The 22,255-nt window shown below is 42.3% G+C and overlaps 1 protein-coding gene across 2 annotated transcripts in view; it reads left to right on the forward strand.

The window, feature by feature from the left end:
• The first annotated feature begins 374 nt into the window (after positions 1–374).
• Positions 375–22,255, forward strand: part of DENND4A (DENN domain containing 4A) — an 81,975-nt gene continuing 60,094 nt past the window's right edge. For both annotated transcript variants that reach the window (XM_070953790.1, XM_070953791.1), the window contains exons 1-5: positions 375–682; positions 7,168–7,417; positions 10,812–10,881; positions 18,426–18,595; positions 21,815–22,041. In XM_070953790.1, coding sequence (XP_070809891.1) covers positions 375–682; positions 7,168–7,417; positions 10,812–10,881; positions 18,426–18,595; positions 21,815–22,041 — 1,025 coding nt within the window. The remainder of the gene's footprint in view (positions 683–7,167; positions 7,418–10,811; positions 10,882–18,425; positions 18,596–21,814; positions 22,042–22,255) is intronic.

Raw genomic sequence — 22,255 nt, forward strand, 5'->3', positions numbered from 1 at the left:
CGTGTGCAGTATGTGAGGGTTTTGAGTTCACAGCTAGATAAGCCCTTTATACTTCTAGTCTGTTGATAAATTGACATATCTGGGCTTTATATACTGTAATGGAGCTGGAACCTGAGTGTATAACCAAATCCTGAAATCCTGAAGTGTATTTTTATTCCATGATGAGGGGAGGGGAAAAAAGTCTCTTTTACATTAAACTGAACATGGCCGAGTCATCCCTCAAACATGTAATAGTTCTCGAAAGTTGCTGGTTTTAAGGGATACTTCCATATGGTCAACTTGACTATGTTATTTATTTATTTATTTATTTATTTATTTATTTATTTATTTGTTGTTTTTAATCCTTCACCAGATAGAACTTTCTGGAATGGAAGATGGAAGACAGAGGATCTCGGGTTGCTGACTATTTTGTGGTGGCGGGATTAACCGATATTTCTAAACCACTTGAGGAAGAAATTCACTTCAACGATGCTTGTCATAAGCTCGCAAAGCCCAAAGAACCAATCACAGATGTGGCGGTAATAATTAAATCTCTTGGGGAAGAGGTCCCTCCTGGATACAAATGCATCGATGTCACTCCGTCAGGACTGTCTGCTGATCTCAACAATGGCAGCCTCATGGGACCCCAAATATATATGTGCTACAGGAGAGGAAGGGACAAACCCCCACTTACAGATCTGGGGTAAGTCAGTTTTTCCTTACTAGTTTATTATTCTGGGGAAGCCTGGCAGGAATTGGAGGAGGATTTAATATGGCAGATAGCGTCCGTAGGGAATGAAATAGAAGGTGTTTTGAATAGGTTGGGCAAAGAATTTGAAATAAAGCTTTCGTAACGTATGTCAGGAGAATAAAACACCTGCATTTGGAGCTTTAAAGCAGCTGCATCCTTCAGGAGGATAAATGCGGCCGTGTTGATGGCTTTCTCGCATTTGGTGTATATCCATACTCGCTTCTACTGAGATCACTATTCAAACGAAGCAACCGGAGAAAGTCTTTGAAACAGTTACTCTGAGCTTTTTCATGGAATCACAAAATCATAGGGTTGGAAGGGAGCTTGGAGGTCTTCTAGTCCAACCTCCTACCGAAGGCTGGAGCTCTTATACCAACCCAGACAAACAGCTGTCCAATTTCATTTTTTAAAAACCTCCGGTGATGGAGCACCCTCAACCTCAGGAGGCAAGTGGCTCCATTGATCGATCATTCTCATGGTCAGGAAATCTCCTTAGTTGCAAGTTGGATCTCTCCTTGATGAGCTTCCATCCATTACTTCTTGACCTGCCCTCAGTTGCTTTGGAGAATAGGTCGACCCCGTCTTTTTTTTGACCGTCCCTCAAGAAGAGAGCCTTGGTACTACAGTGGTTTAAAGCACCCTGTTATTAACACAGCTGCCTGCAATTTACTGCTGGTTCGAATCTCTCCAAGGCTCAAGGTTGACTCAGCCTTCCATCCTTTCTAAGGTAGGTTAAATGAGGACCCAGTTTGTGGGGGCAATAAGCTGACTTTGTATAAATATACAAAAGTATGAAGGCTATTGCTTAACGCACTGTAAGCCGCCCTGAGTCTCCGGAGAAGGGCGGCATATAAATCAAATTAAAAAAAAAAAAAAAAGAAGGGGTGCTATTCAGCAGGTTCTGACAGGTTCTGGAGAACCAGTAGCGGAAATTTTGAGTAGTTTGGAGAACCGGCAAATACCACCTCTGGCTGACCAGAGGAGTGAGGAGGGAATGGAGATTTTGCAATATTCTTCCCCCAGGAGTGGGGAGGGAATGGAGATTTTGCAATATTCTTCCCCCAGGAGTGGGGAGGGAATGGAGATTTTGCAGTATCCTTCCCCTGCCACGCCCACCAAACCACACCCACCAAGCCACGCCGGTAGTAAACAAGTTGGAATTCCGCCACTGCCCTCAAGTACTGGTATTTGAATATATTTTTGAAGGAGGTAGTATTAAACACTTTAGGAGGGAGGCCCTGCTTTCATAGTCCTAGTTTTTAAATGGGGAGGGGAGGAAATAAGCGATGAGCCAAAAGGAGAAAAATACAATATAATGATTTTTCTATTTAAGTGGTAGCTGACTTAAAGCCACTATGGAGAGATGCTTGATTTTAAAATGAAACACAGCTATTTCAGAAAAGTGATAGGACATCTATTGATCTGTTCATCTCTTGCATTTTTAAACTGCCCAGTTATCATAATTTCATTGTGTGTGTGTGTGTGTGTGTGTGTGTGTGTGTGTGTGTGTGTAAAACGTATGTATAAAATAAACCAACTGAAACCAACAAAAAAAGCAGCGTTATGGACATAAAATGTTCAGCAGCAGCGATAAGAGCTGATAAATTGATTACAAAACAAGCAGCAAAATCACAGTCTATCACTATGAGACCTGAGAAAATTGCAGAAGATTTTTTACCATGATGCTGGAATGATCATAATGTAGGTGTCAGGTTGGCCTCTCTTGGGAGAGTCTCAGATGAAGATTACACAGTTTGGATGAGCAAATGTAAAATGGAATTATCCTTTGGATAGGCAGATTTCAAGATACCTAAGACTTCTTAGTTAAATCACCATTGTGAATTGTTTCCACCTATGCAGAGGTAGGTCAAAGATCATTGTGCCAGGCTGAGAGCAGCACACTGCCTTAGCTCATGCGCTGTGGATCTTGCCTGCTTGTATGATCTCATTTTGGCTCTGATCTGCATTATCTCACCTTGCCTTCAGAGGATGGCATCTTCAGAGGGGGGTGAATAGTTTCTACCAATTAGGATGCTGTTGCTTGCCTGCCTTTTTGTCTGCCTGTAAAAACTGTATAAAAAATAAAGCTCTCTGCAAGAGCGAGAGAGACATCTTTGATCAGAGCAAAAGCCTGGACCTTTGATTTACAACACACCTATGCATATGTATGTATAGCTTTGCCCAATCTGAGTTAGCAGTCTACCTGTTTTGTTTTAAACGAACTGAAGTTTAGTTTGTAAAGTTTGCCCATGTATAAATTTTATATTCTCATGTAATTTGTAGTGTGATATAATCAAGCATAAAATAAAATAAAATCCAGGGTGGTACGATGGCTCAGCAGATGAAGATGCTGAGCTTGTCAGCTGGAAAGCTTGGCCCGGGTTTGTCACCCGAGTGCCTCATAATGGGGTGAACTCCCATTCCTGCCTCAGCTCCTGCTGTCAAGGTTCCGACTGACGAACCCAACCAAGCCAGCAAATTGAGACAATCCGATCTCTTTAAGCACAACTTTATTGAGTATGTTAAGGAATTCGCAGAGTGACCCTTGAGTAGCAAGGGTGTGTACATGAAAGCGATTGAGAATAGTTACGAATAAACACAGCCAACACACAGATACACTGAGTTGTGTTTACTTTTAGGAAATAGTAAGGCACAATCCAATAAACAGTCCAGGTCATACCCATATAAAGCAGGAGATATCAAAACGACAGTCCAGGGATAATCCAATAACAAAGTCTTCTTACCAGTCGTCGTAGTCTGATCTGTCCCCGTCCCCACACACACACAACACAGCCAGCCGAGGGTTAAGGAAACACTTTGGAACGCACCCAGTTCTTATCTCCCTCTTGGCAGCGATAGACACACCGTCTGCCAAGGGACTTTATTTTCACAAACAGACAGATAAGATACGAACGTTCAAGAAAGTCCAAACAGAAATAATATTCCTCCCAGCAGTTCTGGACGAGGCTTTAGTGACTGTCCAAGGTTTACTTTGTTCGTCACAAGGATCCTTTGACCACTACCCTCTATTATATAGTCTCTGGGGTGTGGTCCAGTGACTCAGTTCTAATCCCTAGCACGCCTCCTAAGCTGCTGCAAACGTTTATCACGCCTTCGGAGGCGTGCGTCCAGGAATGATGTTTCATTATCACTTTGATTCGAATCAGCTGTCTCCTCTCCCTCGACCGGCACTTGAGACAATGCCAGAGGGGAGGGGCCTGGAGAGGGAGGCCTGGCTGACTCCTCTTCCTCATGCTCGGAGCTTTCTTCCTCCGATGGGACAGGCTCAGAGGGCGGGGCCACAACAGTAGTCATTCACAATTTGCAAACAGTAGCATACAGAGATATTCAGAGAGTAAGAACAGCAAAGAGAAACAAACCATGTTTCTAGTTCCCCTTTAAGGAGATTGGCTACAGAGCTAACCAATCAGGACACAGTCTGATGCAATACAGAAGTCTTAAAGCTACATTGATGGTTTATATATTGCCAACCCAACAAGTTAGGTAATAGTCATTTCCTAACAGAGTACATCATTTCGGCACGCATGAAGCAAAACCAACTCTAGCTATTTCTCGCAGTTTTCACCTAATTAAAGAATAGATTCTTCTCTTCCCCTCCTTCGGCCAGGTCACATTGTCCAGTTAGGTGCTGTGGTGTCTCTATGGCAACTCTTTCAAGTCCTTGCCAAACATCTGTTGGGATGACATTGATTCCCACAGGCTCAGGAGTCGGGGTCTGTGTGACCCCGACTCCCGAGCCTGTCCTAACAGAGGAGGAGGGCTCAGAAGGTGATGGGGAGGAACTGACAAGGCCTCCCTCTCCAGGACCCTCCTTTCTGGCAATGCCTCAGGTTCCATCCGAAGGCCAGGAGGAACAGCCTGGGATGTGCCAGGAGGAAGGCATATCAGAGCACCAATTGATAGGGAGCGAGGATGATGAATCCTGGCTTGATCCCAGGCAGCGTCGGAGGGAGAAGCGTGTGCAGCAACGGAAGAGGCATGGGAGGGCCAGAGATTGAGCTGAGTCACGGAGCCACGCCCCACCAGGAATAAAAGTGGGTGGGATTGCTCTTCAGGTTTTGTGACGGACAAAGTTAAACCCTGAAAGTCACATTGTGATCTCTGAAATTCGGCTTGGATATATTTTGGACTGAACATTGACTAAACTCTTGTCTCATGGATAATTTGTTGCTCCTGGAACAGACTGAAGATAAGTCCTCTTCTGCTTTATGGGAGTGAAAACGGTCTTGGCAGGCATTCGGCAGTTTGCTGCCAAAACCTTGGTCTGCCAGGAATTCTAATCTGAATACCTAATAAAATATTGGCAGGTGTGCTTGGTATTACGTTTGCCTGTGTGAGGAAGGGAGACAGAACAATTTCTCGTTGCCGTCTGGGACTAGCATTCCAAACCTCTCCCTCACCCCATAGTCTGTGGCAAGATGAGAAACGAAAACATGGTTGCAATAGCATAGGTACGTTTTGAAGTTGACACCTCCCCATTGAGCAGTTCGAAAGCATGCAAATGTGAGTAGATAAATAGGTACCACTTTGGTGAGAAGGTAACAGCGCTCTGTGCACCTCGGTGTTTAGTCATGCTGGCCTCATGACCATGGAATTGTCTTTGGACAATATTGGCTCCCTTGGCTAAGAAAGGGAGATGACCACTGTCCTCTAGAGTTGGACACAACTGGACAGGGAAAACCTTTACCTTGACAAAGTAATGCACATTAGGGAGGTGGGGAAGTCTAACGTAAAAGCAAGAGATCTGAGCAAGAATCGATTGGCTTGACATGATGATGAATAACTCCGTGAAAAACTGACTCAGGATTTGATTGCTATGAAAAATGTAAATTCTCTCCGGGAGGTTGTTGAGAAAGGCATAAAAAATTAAACTGTCAATATTAATAATATCCTAATCGAATTTATGGTGCAGATGATGATTTAGAATATTAGGTGTAATTCAAATACCACATATCATAAAAGATACTAAAAGCATAAAATGGCTGTCAAAAAGATTCGGTCATAAGGAGAAGAGTTTCTTCCTTTCTCAAAAACATGACAATCTGTGGTTGTCCCAGAACACCCATTAGTGGGAAAATCAGGATAAGCAAAAGGACTTGGTTACATAGATATGTAGCTCAAGATGTAAGGATAGCCATCAATTTGGAGACTTGACAACACCAAAGAGAAACCATCAGCAGCTAATATATATTTCTCTTGGTTTGGGGTCAGCAAGTTTCCCACTATTTACCTGTACTTGTAGCTGAGAAACCTAAGAGGAAGGTTGAGGGCCCTGTTTATGGACTTCCCTTTGGCCTCTCGTTGGCCACAGTGAGGACATTATGGTATAAGAGTCTGCATTTAGTGTGATCCTGCTCTTTTGGTTTTCCCTTCTTCAGATGATAATAGTAATGTGTAAATTATAAACCTGATGGGCCATTAGATACTGCTTGGTGGCAAAACTAGAAAACATAAAGGTTCCCCTCGCACATAGGTGCTAGTCGTTCCCAACTCTAGGGGGCGGTGCTCATCTCCATTTCAAAGCCGAAGAGCCAGCGCTGCCCGAAGATGTCTCTGTGGTCATGTGGCTGGCATGACTCAACACCAAAGGCGCACGGAACGCTGTTACCTTCCCACCAAAGTAGTCTCTGTTTTTCTACTTGCATTTTTTTTATGTGCTTTCGAATTGCTAGGTTGGCAGAAGCTGGGACAAGTAATGGGAGCTCACCACATTATGTGTCACTGGGGATTTGAACCGCTGAACTTTCCACCTTTTGATGGACAAGCTCAGCGTCTTCGCCACTGAGCCACCACGTCCCTAGAAAACATATTTATTTGCAAAAATGCCTATATTCGGCATTTGAGTTTGAGTATGTTACAGATTCTGACTGAAATGGTGTACAGGTAATCCTCAAGTTACAATTTTTTTAAGCGACTATTTGGAGGTGCAATGGAACTGAAAAAACTTAACTCACAGTCGCTCCTCGCACTTCCGACCGTCTCAAAATCCCCACGGTCACATGATCAAAATTCAGGCACTCGGTATTTATGACGGTCGCAGCATCCCCGAGTCATGGGATCGCCCTTTGCAACATTCCCAACCGGCTTCCGACAAGCCAAGTTTATGGGGGAAGTGGAATCGGCTTAACGATTGCGTGGTTCGCTTCATGACAGCATCCCAATTTGCTTTTTTGCCACCGTGGCGAGAAATCATAAATCTGGGCACAACTCATTTAACAACTGGTCGCTCAGCAAAGGAAATTCTGATCGCAATCGGGGTCATAACTGGAGGACTACCTGATGTGGCCCTCAATGAAATCGAGTTTGACACCCTTGCTGTAGGGGAGATCTGGGATTGTGCTGGTTCTATCGGGGCTGAATTTGCTCCGTGCCACAGCAGTGCTTACGTACTTGCTTTTCATTTGTCTCCCGCCTAGGGTTTTATACGACGGGAAAGAGAGGTTGAAACAGGGATGCGAAATCATCCAGACCACTCCGTCTGGCCGCCCTGCAAATATCAGCAGCGGTGCCTCGTCCCAGAAAGTGTACCTAACGTATCGGAGAGCTTTGGAGAACATGACCCAAAACACCTTGGCGGTCACAGACATCTGCATCATTATCCCAAGCAAGGGGGAAACCCCGCCACACACCTTCTGCAAAGTTGACAAGAATCTGAACAATAGCATGGTAAGGTGATTTCTGAATTTGAGGGGGTTTTTTTCTCTCCCCCCCCCAGTGGATTTATAATACTTGTCATAATGTATAGCATAGATGAGGGTCCGTTAATTCATCTTTAAGGAGCCTTGGTGGTGCAGTGGACTAAAGTGCTGTTAAGTAGCACTTAGCTGCCAGCTGCCTGCAATTACTGCAAGTTCAAATCTCACCAGGCTCAAGGTTGACTCAGCCTTCCATCCTTCCGAGGTAGGTAAAATGAGGACCCGGATTATGGGGGCAATAAGATGACTTTGTATAAAAAGAACACTGTTTAGGGGGGCCCCGAAAGCCCTACTAAGCAGGCATATACAAAAGTATGAAGGCTATTGCTTAATGCATTGTAAGCCGCCCTGAGTCTCCGGAGAAGGGCGGCATATAAATTGAACCAATAAATAAATAAACAATAAATCTTAATATTCTGAATTATTATAGGGATTTTAGCTAGGTGGGGCTGGGTTTTCCTGTGCTTCTCTTGATGAGTGAGCAACTATTGTTCTACTCTTGGTTACTTGGTTGTGTTATAATGTTGTCTGTTCTTGAATGCCATAAAGCAGTGTTTCTCAAACTGGGTAAGTTTAAGACTTCAGTTCCCAGAATTCTCCAAACAGCCATGGGGGTCCTGGCTAGGGAATTCTGGGAATTGAAGTCCACCCCTCTTAAACTTACTCAGGTTGAGAAGCACTGACATATCCTGCTGTATTCATACTGATTTCTCCTGATTTGCATTTAGCATCTGATACTAAGAGATTTTTCATGAATATTGCCCTTAATGGCTAATATTTCAAGTGCAAATATTATTTTTTAAATCAGCGTCCGGCAATTACCAATTCCTAGCTTCAAGCAATGGGACAGAAGGTTTTCATTATCTTCTTTGTATTAACTATTAACGGTTCTGAAATGATTCACTGGTTTAAAGGCATGAATTAAACTATCAGATGTTACTTATTTTCTGATTTTCTGGGTTGTAGAAAATGAAAACCTGTTTCAACAGTCAGTTGCGTCAAAAGGACTTCTTCAAAAGAATGGAAGCTAATAGTTTATTTTTGAAAATAAACATTTTCATAGAGCGTTGCTAGTCTTCCTATGTGTTAATCTGCAGGATTTCCTTATCTCCCTATTCTTTAGGGCTGCTTTTAAATGATAAAATGTGGTTTTAGGTCATTTCTTAGAAAAAAGGCAAAACCCGTGCATTTTGACAGCTGAAAGAGAAGCATGATCAACACATTTGAGTTTTAAATTTTATTTCTAATTACTAAGAGCTTACTTATTGTTCCAATCACAGTGATCAGAACAAATTATGGTGACAGAGTAAAACAGCAACCTTATTCATTTTAAAATTACAAAAAAATTAAGCAGGCATAACTTCTTCCCATGTAATAAATGTTTCTGTTAAATGGATACTTGTACAAGAAGTAATGCAAAGTGTGATTATAGGTCCTCCTGCCCATATTTATATCTTGCAAATATCTTGTTATTTGAACTTTTCATATATATATGAAATTTAAAATATTGAATCCAACTGCATAGATATAATACTAATAAATTCATTAGTATGATTCATTTCTTACAGGTTTAAATTATATGGGTCTTTTATGATTATAGTCTCTTCATTGAACTCATTTTACTGCTGGTCCTGAGGTCCGTACTGAGCTTCATTAGCAAGTTAATCTTTGGGAATGAAATGTCTTCAAAGCCTATTTTATTTTATTTTTGTTTGTATCCTCTAGATTCCAGATAGCCTTTGCTACTAAACCTTACAACAACACCATAGATTTCCAGCCTTTATATTGTATAGTATATCGTGTTTTGGCAGTGGTTTCTATTATTTCAAAGTTTATCATGCTATTCTGTGATAAGAATGGCTAGGACTCCCCTGATACTCTGCATTTCGAAATACAGAAATTTAATATTTGCAGTGATTCACTTAACAACTGTGGCAAGAAAAGTTGTAAAATGGCGCAAAACTCACTTAACAAATGTTTTGCTTAGCAATGGAAAATTTGGGCTCAGTTGTGGCCATAAGTCAAGGACTACCTGTAGGCTGTTTTAGATGACAGAAAAGAAAAGAAGCCAGTCTTTTAGACACTTTGTCGAAAGCACAATACTGAGAAAGGCTAACTTAGACAACAGCTCTTTAAAAAATGAAATAGTGGTATCAGTTCATGAGATGTTAGAACTGGGGGAACTTAGATAAAATGTGTTGAGTATAAGTGGTTGATTATGAAGATGCCTCTTCATGATTATTTTTACAGGTTTGGATGTTGTACAATTTCATATTCACCATAGTTATCTTACTATGCCCTTGCAGTTAATGGAAATTTTGTTTGTTGCCTGTTCTCGATGTCCTTAGCTAGTTTATAATTTAGTTCTGACTGCTAAATCAAAGGTACATTTTATCATGCACATAATACATGAAAACATGCCTTTTGCCACCCAAAATGTCTCTGTCCAAAATGCTTTTGTTGGCATCCCTTTCCCCTTTACTTCTGGTCTGCCCTGGAATTTAAATGTGTGGCAACATTTAGTGGGCTACCGTAAATGTTTTGTTTGCATAGACATGTTGCTAGCAGCAGAAATAAGTTAGTATTGCACATAAATCATTGAATTGCATAATATTTTTTTTGCTAAAAGTGGATCCTAGAGTGAGTAATTGCAAGTTAGGAGAACTAAGCATTGCCCCAAAAGATTTAAATCAGCATGAATCCAATAAAAAGAAGGGAGGGGGGGGAAAGGTTGCTATCTTTTACCTATATGAAAAAATAAATTATTTCATATGATCGTTGAACACTTTCCATTTGTAATTAGAAAAGTTGGTTTAAAGAAACAGCATTTTATGGAACATAGCTTGTGTTATCAAATTTGTTTAACATTTTGCGATCCAACATTTTGTTTCTACCAGGGTGGATAAAAATCAATGATTTTTTAAAAAAAATTAAAAAAAATCAGATTTTTTTTATTTAAATCGGATTTTTTTTATTTTTATCGAATTTATTTTAATAAAAAACTTTTGGGGTAAAAATCTATCGCAAGATAGTTTTCTATTTAAGATACATAAATAATTTAGTTTATTCAGCATGAAATGGACCTTAGTTATGTAGCACCAGGCTGTATATTCTGCAACACTGGGACTATCGGTGAGTCAACAGCGGGTCAAAGGAGTAGCAGAGATGACAGCTGCTCTTTAAAAATTTTGATTTAAATCGAGTTGGTTTAAATCAAGCCTTTTTACTAGTGATTTAAATTGTGATTTAAATCAACTCGATTTAAATCAAATCCACCCTGGTTTCTACGTTACCTAGAATGGAACATTGTTTTTCTACATGGCCTAGAATGCTAATCTGCCCTTTCCAATGTTATGTTTCCACAGTGGGGATTATCTGCCTACTTGTGTTATAAGAAATCTGTGGCAAAAACAAACACCATATCATACAAAGCAGGTAAGCATGGTCGATTCATTTCAAAAAAGGTTTCTGGGTCTGGGATTACATGTTATGGTTTCATGTCAACCTAGGGGGTCAACCTCCAAAGTACCTGAAGGCAGGACAAGAAGCAATTGATGGAAATTAATCAAGGAGAGAAGCAACCTAGAACTAAGGAGAAATTACCTGACAGTGAGAACAATAAACCAGTGGAACCGCTTGCCTTCAGAAGTTGTGGGTGCTCCATCACTGGAGGCTTTTAAGAAGAGACTGGACAGCCACTTTTCTGGAATGGTATAAGGTCTCCTGCTTGAGCAGGGAGTTGGACTAGAAGACCTTCAAAGCCCCTTCCCACTCTGTTATTATGTTCTGTTAATCTAACATGTTTAGAATATAGAACATAGAATAACAAGAATGGGAAGGGACCTTGAAGGTCTACTGGTCTAACCCCCTGCTCAAGCAGAAGACCCTGTATCATTCTGGCCAAAAACCTCCAGTGATGGAGCACTCACAACTTCTGGTGAAAGCCGTTCCACTGATTTTTGTTGTCAATGTCAAGGAATTCCTCCTTAGTTCTAAGTTGGGTCTCTCTTTAATGATCTTCCACCCATTGCTTCTTGTCCTGCCCTCAGGCACTTTAGGGAATAGGTCGACCCTTCTTCTCTGTGAGAGGCCCTCAAATATTGGAAGAGTGCTGTCAAGTCAGCCCTTGCCTTCATTAGATTAGATCTACCTAATTCCCCAATAGTTCATCGTATGCTTTAGCCTCCAGACCCCTTATTATCTCTGTTGCTCTTCTCTGCAGTCTTTCTAGGGCAGTGTTTCTCAACCTTGGAAGCTTGAAGATGGGTGGACTTCAACTCCCAGAATCCCCCAGCCAGCAGCGCTGGCTGGGGGATTCTGGGAGTTGAAGTCCACCCATCTTCAAGCTACCAAGGTTGAGAAACACTGTTCTAGGGTTTCAGAATCTTGTTTATATCGTGGTGACCAGAACTGTATGAAGCATTCCATACAGTGGAATTTAGATTTAGGCAGTCCCAAACAGCCACTCTTCCCCCAGCATACCTACAAGGGAATTCTAGTAGTGATACTTCAGTGTCAAGGGTCTCTATAGCTGTTCTTAAGTTTGAGAAGAAAACAAAAGAAAACTTAATTGTGGAACTCTGGAGGCATACAAGTATAAACAGCCAAGCACAGAAATAGCCCTATTTTTTTTCCTACAGAGCCTGCCTGGACAAGTCTGTTGAAATACTTCAGAGATTTAAAGTATAGTATGTAATCCACTGAGCAAAATGTCAAACTGAATTTTCTGACCGTGCTCCTGTAGAGTAGCACAGCTGAAGTAGTAGAGTTGAACTCATGGGAAAAGTTAGGAGCATCGTAAAAGTAGCCGTGCTATCTGATACAACCAGTATTTAAAAATTGCTACCTGAAGTTAGGGCATGGAATTTGTCAACTGGCTTCTCAAAATATTTTGGATAATGAAATAATGCAACCGCAGCTCCTCTGAGCTCTACAAATTCACGTGACACAGATTCATTACGTGCATTTGGAGACAGGGCAGCATCCAAAATTCCACTGATTGCAGTTTTCAAGGATTTTATTTAATTGCTATTTTCATTTATTCCATTGATATCCCACCTTTCGGTTCAGTCAATTGTTTGAGGCAGTCAACTGCAATAAGAAGTAAACAAACATATATTTTAAAAGATACTTTTAAAAAAAAGAATACCATTGAAAAAGATACAGAACATAGAATGATAAGGTTGGATGGGACCTTGGTCATGTGAGGTCTAACCTTAATCTTAATCTAATCCAGGGATCTCTAAATTTGTCAGTTTTTAAGTCTTGTGGACTTCAAGACTTCAAGCTCTGCTGGCTGAGGTATTCTGGGAGTTGAAGTCCACAAGTCTAAAAGCTGACAAGTTTGGAGACCTCTGATCTAATTATATGCCAGGTCTAATCTTCTAATGGGAAGTTTTTTGGGGCGAGTCTTCCTTAGAGGTAAGGCCAGGAAAAGGCTTTGAACGTCTTACAGAGCTGAATGTCCTGACAAATTCAAAAAGATTCCCTCTATACATAACTATACCCTGTTTCCCCAAAAATAAGACATCCCCTGATAATAAGCCCAATCAAGCTTTTGAGCGCATGCGCTAAAATAAGCCCCCCCCCCCCCGGAAAATAAGTCGTCCCTGAAAATATTTAAACGCAAGCGCAGCCGGTCCCTGCGATTTCCTCTGGTTAGGGTTAGGGAGGCAGAGCTGGAAATCAGGTAAGACGGCAAGAGGAGCCCCATCTTGCTCCACGCGCCCCAAAATAATAAGACCTCCCCGAAAATAAGGCCAAGCACTTATTTCGGGGTTCAAAAAAATATATAAGACAGGGTCTTATTTTCGGGGAAACACAGTATATAATTCTTTGTTAAACTATTCTAATAGCATTTCCCCCTTTTTATTTTGAATTTCTAGTAATCTGATAGCTGCATAAGCCACAGTCTTTATTTATTTATTTTTATTAGTCATATTTCTATGCCGCCCGCTCTCTGAGGACTCTGGACAGCTTTCACCAAAGACAGTATACTAAATAGCATATTGCCCCCAACAATCTGGGTCCTCATTTTACCCACCTCGGAAGGATGGAAGGCTGAGTCAACCTTGAGCCGGTGAGATTTGATCTGCTGATTTGCTGAATTAGCAGTCAGCTGAAGTAGCTGCGGTACTGCACTCTAACCACTGCGCCACCTCGACTCTTACAGCTGGGTGGCCCTGTTTGGTTGCCAAATAGATACACATCTTACCACCCACACTTGTTATTAAGATAATAATGATAGCAGTGTGAAAAATAATGCTAGTCAAAACAATGGAGATTGAGTAGCAGCCATGAAATGAGTACACAGACATCCAGATATAAAATTCTTAAATCACCAAACTTGAATCAAATTCAACGTCTTGAGTAAAAACAAATTATTTTATACTCCTTTTCTGTGGATATATTACTGACAACTTAAGAAGTTACTCCTGCATTTATTGGTCAGTTCATCAGTAAATAACTCAAATAAACTAACCCTTGATTTATATCTGTTTGGTTCCACAGGGGAAATTGGGCTCAATTAATATAACATAAGCAAGGATTTGAAAGCCTGCAGGAGTTCTAGAATAAATTATTCAAAGATCAGCCTTCTAAAGAGATAAACGAACATGACATCTACCCCGGTCATAGTTGTGATGTCCACAATAATTTAAAAAATGTTATTCCTTTTTTGAAAGAGTTAGTGGGGTTTTTTTTAGGCCTTTGAATGCCATGAATGTAGGCTAAACAGATTCCGAAACAAAAGGAATAAATAAATTGGAGGACATCAAAGGGATGGAAGAAACTCAGCTTGCCAGAAGGATATTTGTCTTGACATGTAAAAAAAAAAACAAAAAACCCACATTTAGGAGTCCTGGATAATTACACTGAACATAAGCCAGCGGTGTGATGCAGATGCCAACAAAGCTCATGAAATCTTAGGCTGCTCAGCATAATCTCCAATTAATGAGAAAGAACCACGAAGCATTATATCTCCAGTTCATGAGAAATGGTTCCAGTCGGATGATAACAATAGCACTTAGACTTCTACACTGTTCCATAGTATTTTATAGCAGAGTTCCCCAACATTTCTGGCTTTATGGAGTGGCGGAGGGTTAGGAGAGAAGAGGGGAGGGATCTGCACGAGCGGCACACGCAACTCCATTTGCGCAAGCGGTGTGCATGCGTGTCTGCTGTGCATTTAAAATGGAGCATGCATGTGCGTGCTCACACACTGCTCGCGCAAGTGCCTGTGAGCTCACCAGCTGTTTCTGCGGCCCGTTTGCAAGCCCCTCACGGCCCACTAGTGGGCCGTGGCCCACAGGTTGGGGACCCCTGATTTATAGCTCTATCTGAGCCATTTACAAGATCAGCATATGGCCCCCAACCTGGGGTCCTCATTTTGCCAACCTCGGAAGGAAGGAAGGCTGAGTCAACCTTGAGCTGGTCAGGATCAAACTCCTGACAGTGGGCAGAGTCAGCCTGTAATCCTGCATTCTGATCACTGCGCTACCATGGGTCACGTTTCTCTGGTTAGGGTCTTAACCTCTAGAACAGGGCTGTCAAACTCCCGGCCCACGGGCCAGATGCGTCACGCGCTGGCCACGCCCATGCCCGTTTTAGCAAAGGGGGGGGAAGTCCCGATATGTCACATGACGCCGCCATGACACTCCTGCTCTAGAAGAACCTCTAGAAACCGAAATGTAGCCAAGATTTATTTATTTATTTATTTATTTATTTATTTATTTATTTATTTATTTATTTATTTATTTATTTATTTATTTATTATATTTCTATACCGCCTTTCTCCCGTAGGACTCAAGGCGGTGTACAGTCAAGAAAAACATAGACACACAAACATCATAAAATTGCTAATTAAAATTGCCACTTAGTTTAGTCAATTAAATAAAACCCAGAATTAGATAACATTTAAAAAATCATTCGCATGTTTGTATGTTTAGCCCCGCCTGTTGGAACATCAGGGTCTTGAGGGCATGGCGGAAAGCACGGAGATCAGGGATATTCCGTATCTTCGGGGGCAGTTCATTCCAAAGGGTTGGAGCCCGCACAGAGAAGGCTCTCCCCCTGGGAGTCGCCAGTCGACATAATTTGGCTGAAGATGATGATGATGCAGCCAGTCAGAAAAATTAGTGTTTGTAAACCAACACAAAGAATAGGTGACAGATTTGAGTATATCACAATCTAGAGTTGAGGTGGCGCAGTGGTTAGAGTGCAGTACTGCAGCTACTTCAGCTGACTGCTAGTTCAGCAGATCAGCGGATCAAATCTCACCGGCTCAAGGTTGACTCGGCCTTCCATCCTTCCGAGGTGGGTAAAATGAGGACCCAGATTGTTGGGGGCAATATGCTATTTGGTATACTGTCTTTGGTGTAAGCCACCCAGAGTCCTCGGAGAGTGGGCGGCAGAGAAATATGACTAATAAAAAAAAAAAGATCAGAAAAACCAAAGGGGAGACATTATGACTGTCTTCATGCATCTGAAGTGATGTCATGCAGAAGCTGGAACAGACTCATCTACTGGTTATTCAGAGGACAGGATGAGACGTAGTGGATAGCAATGGCATTATTAAACTAAACTTCCAGTTATAGCTTAGCAGAGGCATCGTCTTTGCTCAGATATTTAAGACTGGATCAGAATGCCTTAGGACCACCTTCAACACAGGAAGTGCAGAGACAAATGCTAGAGTGTCATTTGCCAAGGATGCTCTAATTACATCCTGTACCAGTGAATCAGGTGGCATACATATTTGTGTCATAAGATAAATATGGCACATTTTCTTTTGCATGGTGAATTCGGCTAAAGATCTGTACTGGTACTGAAGATTACATAATTTAAAAGACTGCCTTGAGAACTATAAAGGTAAAGGTTCCCCTCACACATCTGTGCTAGTCGTTCCCGACTCTAGGGGGCGGTGCTCATTTCCGTTTCAAAGCCGAAGAGCCAGCGCTGTCCGAAGACCTCTCCGTGGTCATGTGGCCGGCATGGCTCAACGCCAAAGACGCATGGAACGCTGTTCCCTTCCCACCAAAGGTGGTCCCTATTTTTCTACTTGCATTTTTTTACGTGCTTTCAAACTGCTAGGTTGGCAGAAGCTGGGACAAATAACGGGAGCTCACCCCATTATGCGGCACTAGGGATTCGAACTGCCAACCTTTCTGATTGACAAGCTCAGCGTCTTAGCCACTCAGCCATTGCGTCCCACCTTGAAAACTATAAATACAGGCAATTCTCGACTTGCAACTGTTTGTTTAGTGACTGTTCAAAGTTACAAAGTCACTGAAAAAAGCAACTTGCGAGCCTTTTTTTCACACTTCTGACCATTGCAGCATCCCTGTGGTCAAGTGATCAAAATTTGGACGCTTGGCCACTGGTTCATATTCATGCCAGTAGCAGTGTCACATGAACAGTTTTTGCCACCTGACAAGCAAAGTCAATGGGGAAAGCCCGATTCACTTAACAGCCGTTTTACTAACTTAATGACTGCAGCGATTCACTTAACAAGCGTGGTTAGAAAAGTTGTAAAACGGGGCAAAACCCACTTAAACAAATGTCTCGCTTCACAACATAAATTTTGGGCTCAATCATAGTCGTAAGTCGAGGACTACCTGTAGTGAATAAATAAGCAATGGGAAATTAAGCCACATCGGACTTTGAATTTTCCTCATTTGCTCTAGTTGAAGATGTTTTCAAACATCTACAAGGGGTTTGATTTTAAATATTATAAACACAAATGAATATTCCTGGCACAGTAATTAGGCTACCTGTTGGGTTTGAGCTTACCTGTTCAGTTTTTCGTGAATTTCATTCTCACAGTGGTCAGAAGAAGCAGGCTTAAACTATAGCTTGTGCGGAACAGGTACGATGTTATTTTGTGGCTGTGTTTGCACATAGGAAGCTTGGTTAATTTTAAGGTTACTTGTATTGATTAATCCTGCCACCTGAATTTGCACAACACGCTGAATCACAAAGCAACCAACTGTCTTGAGATTGCACAACAATGAACTCATCCACAGAAGTTACAACCAGTGTTAAAACTAATCAAATTTAGCTAAATTAAGAGTCAGCTGGATTGACAAGGGCAGCTATAGAAAAATGAATAAACAAAAGAAATTAGGCAAATTCAGGCAAATATTCAAATTCAGGCCTCTGATCTATTCATTGGGTCTTAATTTTGAATCAGAATGAATTCAAATGATTACTATTTTCTACAGAGAAGTAGAAGGAGCGGGTGACTCATGAGGTTAGAACACTCAGACTTGCATTCGAGACCCGTTCTGCTGTGGGACGGGGTGAGCTCCTGGTGCATGCTCCAGCTTCCGCCGACCCAGCAGTTTGAAAGTGGGTCGATGGACAGTAGATAAATATGTACCACGAAGGTGGGCAACTTTGCAGGGACACAAAAGGAGCCCCCAACTGGGCATCCCCTGGGCAACGATGATGTCACCAACAGATCCTTTTACCACTTCAGTGCTTCTGACACGGAAGTATTAGTACAGAAGAAGTAGAGAAATTGAAAACTGTTTATTTCTATAGGCATTAGAACGGAGGTTTCCAACCTTGGCAACTTTAAGACTTGTGGACTTCAACTCCTAGAATTCCTCAGCCAGGAATTCTAGGAGTTGAAGTCCACAAGTCTTAAAAGGTTGGAGACCCCTGCATTAGAGTTCATATATGGTGCGGTGGCCTAGAGGTGGAGCTCTCGCCTCACAATCAGGAGACTGTGAGTTCGATCCTAGTTAGAGGCAGATATTTCTCTCTGGGCACACAGAGAATATATCTGCTGAACAAAACTCTGCATTGGCGACGGGAAGGGCATCCGGCCATTAAAACACTCTGCTAGCTCCATTCAGTTGCCATCTCGCAAGGGATTATGGGGTCGTTAAATTAAGATGATGATTAGAGTTCATATATATTTTAGGTTTTTTTCCTTATGTATATAAACTTTGAGTGACACGGAAAATTGCTTCCTCTAGGTCTCATATGCAGATATCCAGAAAAAGACTACGATTCATTTTCTCTACCAGAGTCAGTCCCTCTCTTTTGTCTGCCAATGGGGGCAACAATTGAATGCTGGCCCTCCAACAGCAAATATCCCCTCCCAGTGTTTTCTACGTTTGTGCTCACTGGAGCCTCAGCTGAAAAGGTACGATCCATTTATCCTCAACTGTCATTTTGCTGTCCATGGAGATACTCCGTCATCCAGGTCATGGTTGTCCCAAAGGTGCTTTTTTTCAGGAGGCAACTGGACTTTCTTGGTTTTTCTTTGAAGACGTTTCACTTCTCATCCAAGAAGCTTCTTCAGCTCTGACTGAATGGTGGGGAATGGAAGGATTGATACTCCTTGCAGACAGCTGGTCATTTGCATCCTTTTAGAGAGTCGTTGAGGCCACTTGGAGGTTTATCTGTGTCCTCAGGGTCACCTGAGTATGCAAATGGTTCCTGTAGCCTGCAATTTTTCTCTGAAAAATAAGAAAGGCTGAGCGTCAAAGAATGGAGGCCTTTGAACTCTGGTGCTGGAGAAGACTCCTGTGAGTCCCTTGGACTGCAAGGCGATCCAACCGGTCAGTCCTAGAGGAGATCAACCCTGACTGCTCTTTAGAAGGCCAGATCCTGAAGAGGAAACTCAAATACTTTGGCCACCTAAGGAGAAGGAAGGACTCCCTGGAGAAGAGCCGAATGCTGGGAATGATAGAGGGCAAAAGGAGAAGAAGGGGACGGCAGAGAACGAGGTGGCTGGATGGAGTCACTGAAGCAGTCGGGGTGAGCTTAAATGGACTCTAGAGGACAGGAAGGCCTGGAGGAATGTTGCCCATGGGGTTGCGATGGGTCGGACATGACTTCACAACTAACAACAACAACAACAACAAAAGAGGGTTGTTGAGGCCACTTGGAGGTTTATCTGTGTCCTCAAGCTCACTTGAGTAGTGCCAATGGATGTGGAGCCTTCTTGGAATTGCTGAAAGGACTGTGTTGTGGAGTTTCTCCTTTCTGCAGGATGTTTTCTGCCCTCTGTCCCTTCCCTGTTGAATGCAGGCTGCTGGGGATGAATCTTTGCCTCGCAAACTGAAGCACAAATGTCTCCTGCCGTCTGCAATTTTTTCTGCAAATCCACTTCGGTGTTTGTTGTTTCTCTTTTTTTCTGCGTTTGGTCAGTTAGTCAAAAGAGCTGGAAGGCTGGATGCTTTTTCTAAAGTGACCATTTGTTCACTTTTTCCCTTGTTATGCAGCCATTCATTCTTTTTTTTTTCTTTTCTTGTCTCTTTGCTACATTCAGTGCATCTGTCCAGCCATCTATTTTCTTTTTGGCTCATACAAATACAGCTGGTCCTCGACTTACAACCATCTGTTTAGTGACTGTTCAAAATTACAGTGGCACTGAAAAAAGTGACTTACGATAAATTTTTCACACTTAACGACAGTTGCAGCATCCCCCGTGGATTCATCCCCACGTGATTCAGACGCTTAGCAATCAACTCATATTTATAATGGGATCATGTGATCCCCTTCTTGACAAACAAAGTTAAGGAGGAAGCCAGATTCACTTAATAACCGTGTTATTACGTTGACAACTGCAGCAATTTACATAACAACCGTGGCAAAAAAAAGGTCGTAAAATGGGCCAAAACTCACTTAACAACTGTCTGGTTTAAGAACAGAAATTTTGGGCTCGTTGTGGACGTACGTCGAGGACTACCTGTATACAGAAACATCCTTACACATTTTGAGTTTGTCAGTCTGTCCGAATCCTTGTCAAAACAATTTGCTGCTTCAGTTTGGGTGACAAGAGGATCGCTCTCTGCTGTCCGTTTGAGCAGGAGCAACTTTACAAAGTGTAGAATGAAATGTGATTATAGCATTTTGCTGTTAGAATTGCTTTTCAACCTGGAAATTCAAACTGGAAATAAGGAGAAATTTCCTGACAGTGAGAACAATCAACCAACAGAACAGAAGTTGCCTTCGGAAGTTGTGGGAGCTTCATCACTGGAGGCTTTCAAGGAGAGACTGGACTGCCATCTGTCAGAAATGGTGTAGTAGGGTCTCCTGCTTGGGCGGGAGGTTGGACTAGATGACCTACAAGGTCCCTTCCAACTCTGTTATTGTGTTATGTTGAGACTTTGGAAAGAGTGCAAAGAAGAGCACAAAGAGCTAAAATATATGAAGAATGGTTGCAGGAACTGGGCCTGGCTAGTCTAGTGAAGAGAAGGACCAGGGGAGACAGGATAGCATCTTCCAATAATTGAGGGGCTGCCACAGAGAGGAGGAGGTCAAGCTATTTTCCAAGGCACTTGAAGGCCAGACAAGGAATAATGGATGGAAACTGATCAAGGAGAGATTCCACCTGGAAATAAGGAGAAATTTTCTGAGAACAATCAATGGAACAGAAGTTGCCTTTGGAAGTTGTGGGAGCTTCATCACTGGAGGCTTTCAAGAAGAGACCGGACTGCCATCTGTCAGAAATGGTGTAGGATCTCCTGCTTAGGTGAGGGGGGGGGTTGGACTAGATGACCTACAGTATAAGGTCATCCAACTCTGTTAATCTGAATCTATCTAAGATGATTAAAGCCTGGAGACTAAAACATATGATGAACGGTTGCAGGAACTGGGCCTGGCTAGTCTAGTGAAGAGAAGGACCAGGGGAGACATGATAGCAGTCTTCCAATATTTGAGGGGCTGCCACTGAGAGGAAGGGGGTCAATCTGTTTTTCAAGGCACCCAAAGGCCAGACAAGGAATAATGGATGGAAACTGACCAAGGAGAGATTCAACTTGGAAATGAGGAGAAATTTCCTGATAGTAAAAACAATCAACCGATGGAACAGAAGTTGCCTTTGGAAGTTGTGGGAGCTTCATCACTGGAGGCTTTCAAGAAGAGACTGGACTGCCATCTGTCAGAAATGGTGTAGGGTCTACTGGGCGGGTTGGACTAGATGACCTACAAGGTCCTTTCCAACTCTGTTAATCTGTAAGTTTTCTTCCTGGAAACGAGGAGGTCCTATTTCCTCCATTCCCCCCCCCCCCAAATTTCTTCCAAATTATTTTTTGATGGATTCTATCCAAAGTCTTTGAAAAAAGAAAAAAAGGAGAGGCTCATTGGGATCCATTCTTAGGTTGCAATTACTCTTTGAAAAGTGATGCATTAGCCGGCTGCTATACCACTACATGTGTGCGAGTAGAACTTGGCTAGAACTTATTTTTATTTTTCCAGGTTCCTAAAAGCTACATTTGCCATGTCTACAGCAGACATGCCTTACATTTGAGTGTCTCCCGTGGCAGATATATTTGAATGTCTTAGGCCTGAAAGAAATACTTGGCAGATGCAGACTGCCCATGTCACTTAAATTTCAATGTACTGTCACTTGCAGGTCTACGGTGCTGCCATTCAGTTCTACGAAACATACTCTGAGGAAAACCTGACAGAAAAACAGAAGTCTCAGCTGGGCTTCATGACCATACCCAGCTCCAAAACCGTTCAGACAAACAAGTGCATTTGCCTGCTGTCCCGCTGGCCATTCTTCGACGCGTTCAAGAAATTTCTCACTTTTCTTTACCGCTATTCAATATCGGGTCCACACGTCCTTCCTATTGAGAAGTAAGTTGGAGGGGTATTTTGGGTTCCACACATCATCATTAACTGTCATTGTAATACATAATTTTGATCGTTTCAATGGGAAGGGCATTTGAGCCAGCCTATGCCCTTGGTAACTGGGGCAAGCCTGCCTGGGGTCGCCCCAAATCCTGTCCCCTCCTCAAATTTGATTATTCTTTTTTCCCTTTCCTGGTCTGCATCAACGCAAACTTGATAG

Source organism: Pituophis catenifer, unplaced genomic scaffold (genome assembly GCF_029215685.1).
Source record: "Pituophis catenifer annectens isolate HBS135680 unplaced genomic scaffold, rPitCat1.0.hap2 SCAF_14, whole genome shotgun sequence".
NCBI classification, from domain to species: Eukaryota; Metazoa; Chordata; class Lepidosauria; order Squamata; family Colubridae; genus Pituophis; species Pituophis catenifer.